This window comes from Pinus tabuliformis, chromosome 1_2 (genome assembly GCF_031772625.1).
Source record: "Pinus tabuliformis cultivar Carrire ecotype Pingquan chromosome 1_2, CPIR1, whole genome shotgun sequence".
Lineage (NCBI taxonomy): Eukaryota > Viridiplantae > Streptophyta > Pinopsida > Pinales > Pinaceae > Pinus > Pinus tabuliformis.
Window position 1 is genome coordinate 1041131137 of NC_142298.1, and position 11021 is coordinate 1041142157.

Genomic DNA, 11021 nt, shown 5'->3' on the forward strand with positions numbered 1-11021 from the left:
AAGGCATCACACGGGTGTGATTTTTTCTAAATCTATTTCAAATACCAAAACTCCAGCTGAAGTTGAAGTTGGTGATGGGACTTGCTTTTTTATTGCTTGTATCTTTTTACACTATGGGTGTATGGGTGACGCCTCCAGAGATTTGAACACGGGTGAGACTCTTTGCAAATCGATTCCAAACACCAAAACTCCAGAGGCCAAAATTGGTGATGAGAACCCTCTCAATAATCTATTCATTACTTGTTCATGACCATCTTAATATAAAGAATACTAGACATTTATCACTAAGAGTGGAAATATCCAGAGTTCGATTTGTAAATATCCATTGTGACCTCAGAAATTCACCTGCGAAGTACTCAGTATGATGCCAACTTGCAAGATATACGGTTCAATTTCAATGTCAGGGTACCAAAGCAGTTATATATGATCATATTAGTGAACTAGATGCAAAACAATTTCAGAGTTTGAATCTAAAGAAAGTAATCTGGTGCTGTTTTTTTAAGGAATGCCCCTGGATTCCTGAGAGGCTACTTCAAAGACAATAATCTTCTTATTAACTTTTTCATCTAACTCCAATATTGCAATAACATTGCCACATCTGTAACAATAATTTGGAGTTGACCAAACTGTCACTATCTGATTATTGAACATCCATTTATATTGCTTCCATGACCAACTGGTGAGCGCGCCAAATGAAATCAATCTTATTGTTATGATTGAATGTAGAGGCAACATTTCCTCCAAAGAGAAATCCAGAGCGTCTTGGACTTAGACCACAACGGTCAACACTGTCTTCTGGATCTGACCAAATAAGGTCACACATAGCACTATCATGAGGAACTTCTTGCTTTCTATCAATTGTTCTAATATGCTCTAAATTTGATATCGTAGGAGAAAGACCGCCATGCATACTAAATATACAGTTCTCAATAAGTGCAGATAAAATCAAGTAGTCAAATATATCTGTGCTGTACTGCCACACATTTATTGATCCATACCTCCAAAGGCATTCATCATAGAATATGTATACCTGTATAATTTGTTGGCTCTCATTATTTCCTCTGATAAGTGTGATTTGATCAGGATATTGAACCTTCAACGCAAGAAGAAGTAAGAAAATTTCCGCAGAGTAAAAGCCTCTGTCAACAAATTCACCTTTAAACAACTCTTTCATATCATAAAATTAACCATGGATGTCTCCACAAATAGTCACGGGAGCATAACTCTTTGGAAATAATCTTTCAATATGACAGAATATGCAATGACCTTTAGATGTTAACCTTTGTTATTCATTTACGCTAATGTCCCACCAATGAATCAAAATTTTTCCATTTTATATCATTGCGATGGGTTGCCGCTTGATTATGAAACCAATCTGCCACTAAAACGAGTATGCAGAATAGTCTAGAATAGAAAGGAGGTAATGCGAGTTGAAGAACACTATTACAACCCTTTGTTTAAGATTATATTTTGCATAGTTGCCCCTTAAGTTCAAATCAACCCACCATTTACTTAATATAATGAATCAAGAGTATAAGTTTTAATATACAACTTTGTCTCTTGTCAGCATATGGTATTATTTATATCCATAATGGTGTTATACTAATTGGACGAATTAAATGCCGATAAAAGAGCTAGCTTGTATTGATTTGGCGGAGCAATAATCCGATAATTAAAAAATGAGCACACTATTTAAAAGGGCACCTTCAAATCAAGTGGTGAATCCATATTCATTTATAGTTCGTCTCTGATGGAAAGCGATGGATCTTATCTAATTTGTTAAGATAAATAACAATATTACAAATATGTTTTTGTGTATGCAGCTCTGACATGTGATCTTTTTCTTTCCACAGGGGCAAGATGCAATGGATAAAGGTTGTATCTTTAGTCTTTGGTTCCTGTAACTAAGTATTTCCACTAATGCTAGGGTTTTCTAGCTTCGTGATGAGCCGGTACTGGTAGACTTCTTTTCAATGTTATACCTGATATACATATTTTCTTTGGAATACCAATATCCCATATTCATAATACAGTGTAATTTGTTGGGTGTATAAATACCCATGCCGACACTATATTTTGATGTGTCATGCAAGTTCTTGTGAGTTGCTCCTCTTAGTGCTTTGAATGGGTGCTACCCTTGGTGACTCTCGATTAGTGAACTCGGTGCTCATGAAGTCCAAAAGTACAAAATTACTTATAAAAGTTCCATTTGTTGCACATATAAAAGGAGTTGTCTATAACGCGACTTTTTGAAAGCCTTTCCGGCGGATTTTTCCGGTCGAAATCCGGCAGGAATTATTGGAATCGCAAGTTTGATAGCTAGTTTCTGCACAATGAAAGCGTCACAGGGGTTTTTCAGGGTGCTGAATCCAAATATGCAGTTAAAAAACCATTTTAACTGCAAGAAATCAAGATTTGACCTCAATTTCTTCGCCGGATTCTGTCACCGGAATCTTCAAAAAGTCGCATTATAGACAACTCCCATATAAAACTTATTCTTCGTCATTAAGTGGTCCATTTGTTGCATTTATTCTTCGTCATTAAGTGGTCCATTTGTTGTTGGATAGGTTAACTTATTTTTCGTCAAGTAAAGTTGCATAGGGTTAATTTATTTTTCGTCAAGTAAAGTTGCATAGGTTAACTTATTCTTCGTCAACTTATTTTTCGTCAAGTAAAGTTGCATAGGTTAACTTATTCTTCGTCAAGTAAAGTTGTATAGCTATCGTCAAGTAAAGTTGCATAGGTTAACTTATTCTTCGTCAAGTAAAGTTGTATAGCTAAGAACATTAAGTGGTTCATTTGTTGCATATAAAGTTGCATAGGCTAAGAACATTAAGTGGTCCATTTGTTGCATATAAAATTGCATAGGTTAAGAACAACTTATTCTTCGTATAGTAAAGTTGCATAGGCTAAGAACATTAAGTATGACTTAGTAGAGGACCACAACTTATTCTTCGTCAAGTAAAGTTGCATAGGCTAAGAACATTAAGTGGTCCATTTGTTGCATAGGTTAAGAACAACTTATTCTTCGTAAAGTAAAGTTGCATAGGCTAAGAACATTAAGTATGACTTAGTAGAGGACCATTTGTTGCATATAAAGTTGCATAGGTTGAGAATATTAAGTATGCCCTAGTAGAGGATATAAAAACATTAAGTATGACCTAGTAGAGGATATAAAAACATTAAGTATGACCTAGTAGAGGATATAAAAAGGGAAAAAAAAACATTTATTTATTTGATTTATCCAAATTAACTCAACAAAAGAATAAAATTTTAAATGTTTTAGAGGTCAATAACCTTAAAAATCAACCTACTACTATAGGAAACATTCAGAATGTCTCATCAAAGAAAATATCTAATATAAATGTAGCTTTGATTGGAGAAAGGTCTATCTCTCATACTCCACCTTTCCTTTTAACTTTTGAAATCTGTAATCAAAATGTACAAAATTGTATGGTAGATTTCGAGACTTCTTCTAATGTCATGCCATACTCAATGGCCAAGAAATTAATTTTAGTTCCCGTAAAATCTGTTACACAAATTGTGTAACTCGATAGATCTAATGTGAGGGTTTTTGGTGAAGTTAAACATGTATTGATTAGGCCTTCTTCTAATCCCAAAATTTATTAGATTATTGATATAATTGTTGTTGGTATTCCAGAATCATATGATTTGTTGTTGAGTTGAGATTGGTTCGAAAAGCTAAATGGGTGCTTTTCAATATATTGGTCACACTTATAGTTACCTCTAAAAAGTAAACCTAATAGAATCAAAATTGAAAGAAAAAAAGCATAAAATATATTGTGATTGATCTACAAAATCAAAATGAACCCATTATATTTACTAAAGCGTAACTCAACAATTATTCTTTTGAAACATATCTTGGCAAATATGCATCTAAATAATCTCCTGTAGAAGAGTTAGAAATAAAAAAATTATATTTTGTTACAGTAAGGGTTTCTGATTCAATGCAAGTTGCTTCTTCTTCTTCTTTTATTGATGTATATTTGGATGTTATAGTATGTGGTTCAAAGTCAGATGAAGGCATCGATGTCGGTTGTGTATTTTTGGACCCTCAAGGTAATAAATTTCTTTTATCTTGTAGACTTGACTTTTAGTGCACTAATAATGTTGTTGAATATGAAGTTTTGTTACAAGGTCTTGGAAAATCTATAGAAATGAAAGTTAAAAAACTTAAATAAGTAGGTGATTCTAAAATCACAGTGAGACAAGTTAATAAAACCATTCATCATATTTCTAATCACCTAAAGAAGTATAGTTAGGAGGTTTGGAATTTAACTCGAAATTTCAACAGCTTTGAGTCAAATTTTGTACGTTGTTCACAAATTTTAGATGTTGATCTCTTAGCTAATGTAGCCTCTAGACTTCTTGCCATGGAAATTTTTTCTCAAGATAAATTTTATGTGGAAATCCTTTTCAGGTCATCAATTCCAGATAACATCTCCAAATGGAGAGTGTTTGACGATGATGTCCAAATAAGGATTTTCTCACTATAGAGGATACCTTTAAATGTTTTATAATAGATGAGGATCAACATAATTCCCAATTGAATTAAGATTTTCTAGATTAAACTAGACCAAAAAGCCTAATCCCTAAATCAATAGTTCATCTACAAAAAAAAATTATGACTTTCAACACAGATTCAAAGGAGGTACTAACTGTAACAAATAGTTCTATTTTATCTATTTCTCGAAGGCAATTCCTAGCTGTGAAACTGCGTCGAGAAACCAACTCAACCAAATTTAGGTTCAAGCTGGCCCTCGAACCAAAGGGGGCTCCCTCAAGTGCTACGAGGCTTTAACGTTGTTCATTGTCACTGAATAACAACCTATGAATCACAATTTCCAAATCTAGGGTTTGTTGTATAGGTGGTTGTTGATGAGTCACAAATCCCTGCTTAACAAATAAGGCCTTCTCTTATTGAGGCCTAATCAAAGTGCCAATGTTCAGCCATGACATAAAAACATAGCTAAAAAGGTTTTGATAGAGGAATATAAGAGAAATTAGAGAATTAGATATACTCCCTGAATATTCAATTATCTAATAGGATCCAAAAAATATAAAAGAACCTCTATATTGAACATAAATACAGCCAAGTATAGCATAGAAGCAATAATCTAATGATTTTTGGGTGACCAATTAAATAGATTGTTCAATATTTTACTCAGTATAGAAAATAACACTGCATTAGGGACATTAGGGAGGTTGATACTCATCTTGGCCCTTCCTCGTGTCCTATACTACCTCAAATATATGCATAAAATATTATGTAATAACACGTAGCATTCACATGTACACATTTTTTGTCAATAAACCGAAGCCAAGAACCCTTGAATTAAAACATTGTAATATCCTGATTTAGAAAAATATGAGGGTGTTTTTGGGCTCAAAATCCAACCCTTTTACAATTAAAATGAAAGTATATATAGATAATTACACTCCTGAATCTATTTCAAGATTTTGGGAATAAAAATCTTAACAATGCACTAAAAAAATATCTAATTTGTTACAAACTTTCTGGAAATAAAATCAGTTAAAGACTAAAAATAAAACTAAATATAAAATGGTTACAATGTGTCTCGAATGGTTGAAAATGGAACCAAATTCATTTGAAATAGGAATGTTCTTCCACTTATCCTTCGACTGACGGTGATTTTGTGCATGAGAATATGGGATTAACACTTTTTCACTGATATCCTACCTTGACAACCTATTCCACATGTTAACTGACTGCTACCACATCCACCAGATTTCATGTTCTTGAACTGATACTTGAATCTTGAATAAACCTTCTAACTATTTAAAATTCTTCCTGGATATGCTAAATTAATCCTTGAATGCTAATATTTTGTTAAAGAATATGGTATTTCATATTGTGTCTTGGAATACTATGTTATTGCTAGATATTTCTTGAATCTTTAATACTCCCAGAAGACATTCACAAAATCCCTAAAAAAATGGATTTAATCCCCAATTGCTAATCATCAATATATGATTTATTTTCCACCCTTCATTTAATGTGCACACTCGTAAATATATGCAACTTCTTTTGCTAGATATTCTACAAGTCTTTAATTATACTTTTATGGAGACATTCCTTTATATCTCCTACAAGAATTTCCAATTGAATTTGTTTCATGTAGAAAAATTGAGGATTTTTTCACATAACCCTATAAATCATATCATATAATCTGTAAAAAATGATATGGTTTGATCTAAAACCATATGTCATTTAGACCAAGAAGGGAACAACCCTGATTTTCCAAGTTTTTGATTCTAACACTACTTCAAAAACTATCTTTCATTGCAATTTTTAGTATCATCTATAGGTGATGATATTATCATTACACAAATTTATCTGTAATTTCCAGCCTCTAATCTTGATTGGATTTGAAAAGAAAAAAACTAGCTTTGTAATCTTGTCAATTCTCTCATCGAGAACCGTGTCCAGAAGGAAGGCGATGGTGCTCGCGCTAGGGCTCGAGCGTTAACCCTATTACCTTTCTCCTCTGTGCTTTTGGCGATCCTGATACAGTACTCCAGCTGAGTTCTTCACCATGGATTCGCCCTTTGGAGGGGCGGGCTCAACCCCCCCTTCACCCACCGGTCCCTCTTCTGACAAGACAGAACGCGCAGACCCTCTGATCAATCCAGGCGCCCTCCCTCGGACCGACCAGGACACTGAACCTGCCATCGATGCCACTGGGGACTCTGCTGCAGGTTCTGCGGCTGCCAATGATAAAGGCATTGACCAAAAGGCCTCAACGTCACAGCCAAAGGCGTCTTCTGCAACATGCATCCCGAAGACTGCAGAAAGAATCAAAGTAGATCTCCCCAGTCACAGAATCAATAGCCAAATCCAATATATGAGGGATCATGCACTCATAGGCAAGTTCCTCGGATTTTGGCCAACTGAAAAGGCCTTGCATGGATGGATAGCTTCCAAATGGAAGCCTAAAGGACAAGTTACTCTGCAGCTTGGCCCCAAAGGCTTCTTTACCGCTACTTTAACCTGTTTGGAAGACAAAACTCGCATCTTCGAGGGAGGCCCATATTTCTTCAACTCCTTAGGCTTGTACCTTCGTGACTAGAAAGAAAGGTTCAACCCAAACAAAGAAGATTTCAGTTGGGCTCCAGTATGGATACACATGTATTCTCTTCCACTGGAATACTAGAACCAGGAGACCTTAAAGGACATAGGTAACAGCCTGGGGGTATTCATCAAAGCTGCTGAGGAAACCAAAACTTGAAGATACACCTCCTATGCTAGGATCTATGTTCACATGCATTTGACCAAAGCACTCTCGGACTCGGTAAGTCTATTTCATGATGACTTTGAATGGATCCAAACAATAGACTACGAGCATGTTCCTTTTCATTGTAGAAAATTCCATGAACATGGCCATATTTTCAGGGATTTCCCTCTGAATCTTCAGTCCAAAGCCCCAGTTAATGAGACAAGCAAAGATACTGAGGGATTTACAAAGGTCCCTAGTCGCAGAAGGCATGCCAAGAAAACTCCGGTAGCCCCAGATACCTCCAAAAATCCTGACACCCAGAATAGATTTGAAATTCTGACCTCTCAAAATACTACGGAGGATCACCCTGAAATCCCTCTTGCAGATCCCTCTCCTTCCTCAACCCCCCAGCCTCTAAAATCTTCAGTTCCGAACTCAGCCTCCACTCTCACCAGCTTTCCCGCCTCTACCTCCTCTGAGAAAATAGATCCAGAGACCGCCCAGAAGTCTTCCTCTATGGAGATAGATGTAGCTCTAGCTCTCAGTATTCATCAAAAGACAATCGAGGAAGAACAGAATACTCTGATACACATGGATGAGGAACCAGAAAGTATAGATCTGGAAGGTTTGGACATTCTCAAACTGGAAACAGTGTGTAGACAGAAAGAATTTAATGCAATAACCCCCCAGGAAATCGAAAGGCTTGAAGTAGTTCTAGCTAGAGCACAACATAACAAATGTCTAGGTATTCAGGCCGGCAGTCCTTGGGATGGAAAGAAAATCTTGAAAGACACGAAGAAACGAGGGCGCAAAATGGATCTGCAAAGGACCATTATCATCGGAGAAATGCTGGTGGAATCTGGTAGATTCCCCAAGCTGACCAAGTTCTTCAAATCTCTCCCCCACGGTTCCTCATGAAGCTCATCTCATGGAACGTGAGAGGGCTTAATAGCCCCACAAAACACAGAATGTTAAAAAATATGATCCAGCAAGAAAAGCCTTCAATAGTCTTTCTTCAAGAGACAAAAGGTAATAGCACTGTACTAGAAAGGATTCTAAATAAGGTCTGGTCAGGATGCCGCTCAGTCTCAGTGGACGCTTCAGGTGCTTCAGGAGGGCTGGCAATCTTGTGGAACCCGCAGGTACTCTCCCTTCAAGACTTTCATGCCTCACACTTCTTCATTCAATCAACCTTTCACCTAATTGGGACCAACATCCATGGCCATCTCTCTAATGTATATTTTCCACAAGATTTACAAAAAAAGCTGGATCTACTGGACACACTCACAGCTCTCAATTCAGATAGGCGGTTTCCCCTTTGGATTGGTGGCGGTGACTTCAATATAATCATGGCTTTGGAGGAAAAATCCAGAGGTAGATCGAAGCTAGAAGGTGACAACATCGGCTTCAAAGACTTCATCCACAGTAATCAGTTAATGGACCTTCAGACTTCCAATGGTATGTATACCTGGACCAATAAAAGAAGGGGACCAGAGTATATCACTTCCAAGCTGGACCGCTTCCTTATATCGGATAATGCCATACACTTGGGTGGGGACTTTCATGCTTCCATCATGCCTCAAGTGGGCTCTGATCATTGGCCCATAATGCTACAGTGGTCACGTCCGGGCACAAAGTGCAATAGACCTTTTCGCTTTGAAGCCTTTTGGTTCTCTCATCCCAACTTCAAAGAAGTAGTTAACGAGGCTTGGAAATCCTTCATTCCCCCTGCAGGAGCCAAGATGTTCCAGTTCCAACAAAAACTAAAATACCTCAAACAAGTTCTCAAATCATGGAATCAGACTCAGTTTGGTAACATCTTTGAACATCGGAAAGTGCTGGAGCAGCAGATGAATTCACTACAACAGAGTATTATCTTGGAGGGAAGAACGGAAGATTATGCGCAACAGGAGCAGACCCTCTTGACCAAGATCGAAGCACGAAGGCAGCAAGAAGAAGTCCTGTGGCGACAAAAATCCAGAATCAGATGGCTCAAGGAAGGGGAGAAAAATAAAAAAATAAAATTCACAGATCTACTATTCAAAGGAGAATGAACAATATCGTCGCCTTCATTAATAATCGACAAGGGGAGAGATTAGAGGTGCATGAAGAAGTGGAACAGGAATTCAAAGAGTACTTTCAGGATATTCTTTGGGAGCCACCGGGATGCAGGGATCAAGCCATTCGATCAATCACGCTGCATATTCCTAAACTTATTACGGAGGACCACAACAAAATGCTGCTCCAGCCCATCTCCACGCAGGAAGTGGAGGATGCCATGGCCCAACTTAAGGATGGCAAAGCGCCTGGACCTGATGGCTTTACAGCCAACTTCTTTCATGCGTTTTGGGAGCTTATCAACATAGAGGTCTGGGAGATAGTGGAGGAATCAAGATCGATGCACTGGATCCTTCCTTCCCTAAATTCTACCTTCATAGTGCTAATACCTAAAGCGGATGAACCCAATACGCCTGACAAATACAGGCCCATAGCACTTTGCAATGTCATTTACAAGCTCATATCCAAAGTCTTGGCGAATAGGCTTAAACCTCTTCTCCCTTTCCTCATCTCGCCAGAGTAGACCAGATATGTAGAAGGGCGCCAGATAATGGACGGCATCATTCTCTCAAATGAAGTGATCCACTCTCTCAAGCTACTAAAAAATCCAGGTATGATTCTCAAGCTAGATCTTTCCAAAGCTTTTGATAAACTCAGCTGGAACTATATCCATCAGATGTTATTGGCATTTGGCTTCAGTGCTACTTGGACTCGGTGGATCATGAATCTCATCTCTTCACCCAGTTTCTCCATCTTGCTTAATGGCTCACCTTCTGCGCCCTTTCATCCTTCCCGTGGCATTCGACAAGGTGACCCCCTTTCCCCTTTCCTCTTTGTTCTCATGGCCGAAGGTCTCAGTCGCCTCCTTCATTCTGCCATCTCCTCCCATACCCTAAAGGGCATTTCTCTTCATGGTCTTCCCCCCATTTCCCACCAACAGTTTGTCGACGACACTATGCTTTTCGGCCACCCATCAGCACAAGAGGCCTCTGCCTTTAAAGCCCTGCTCAATCTCTTCTCAGAAGCCTCAGGAACCTCCATCAATGCCTCCAAATCCCAGCTCTTCTTCTTCCACACTCCCACCCTGACTCAGAGGAACATCGCCAGGATTCTGGGCTTCCCGATAGCCGTGCTTCCTTCGAAATATCTGGGAGCTCCTTTGCTGGACTCAGCTATTAAACACGCCTCTTGGAGAACCCTCCTTGACAAACTAGAAACCAGGCTCTCTTCCTGGACTTTCCGCTTGCTCAATATTGCTGGCAGGCTCATCCTAATCAAATCCGTTCTCCAAGCTATGCCTCTTTATCTTTTTTCTATATTGGCAGCTCCTAAATGGGTTCTTAAGAATATCCACAATCTTCAAAGAAACTTTCTTTGGGGGTCCTCAGGACTCAACAGGAAATGGGCTCTTGTCAAATGGACTGAGGTCTGTCTACCGAGATCAGCTGGTGGGCTAGGTTTGAGGGATCCCCTTCACAACAATAATACAATGGGAGCCCGTATCTGGTGGAACTGGATTTCCAAACCACACATTCCTTGGGCACGTCTATGGCAAGCCAAATACGCGCTAGGCAGTCAATGGGATGATCTCATCAGAATCAGCACAACAACTCCTGGCTCGTTGATTTGGAATGCTGCCAAGCAACATAGTGCCTTTATTCAAGCGCACAGTTTTTGGGAGATCCATTCGGGTACCACAGCTAG

The 11021-nt window shown here is 38.4% G+C and overlaps 1 protein-coding gene and 1 pseudogene across 1 annotated transcript; one reads left to right on the forward strand and one right to left on the reverse strand.

The window, feature by feature from the left end:
* Positions 1-498: 498 nt before the first annotated feature.
* On the reverse strand, positions 499-6820 carry LOC149209692 (serine/threonine-protein phosphatase PP-X isozyme 2 pseudogene; annotated as a pseudogene).
* A 1419-nt stretch (positions 6821-8239) lies between these two features.
* Positions 8240-9313, forward strand: LOC149209693 (uncharacterized). The gene has a single exon (XM_089398707.1). The coding sequence runs from the start codon at positions 8240-8242 to the stop codon at positions 9311-9313; it is 1074 nt and encodes a 357-aa protein (XP_089254833.1).
* Positions 9314-11021: the final 1708 nt, after the last annotated feature.

What these genes read in the sequence shown, in the direction of transcription:
- LOC149209693 (XM_089398707.1), top strand. Translation starts at nt 8,240, where the DNA reads ATGATCCAGCAAGAAAAGCCTTCAATAGTCTTTCTTCAAGAGACAAAA.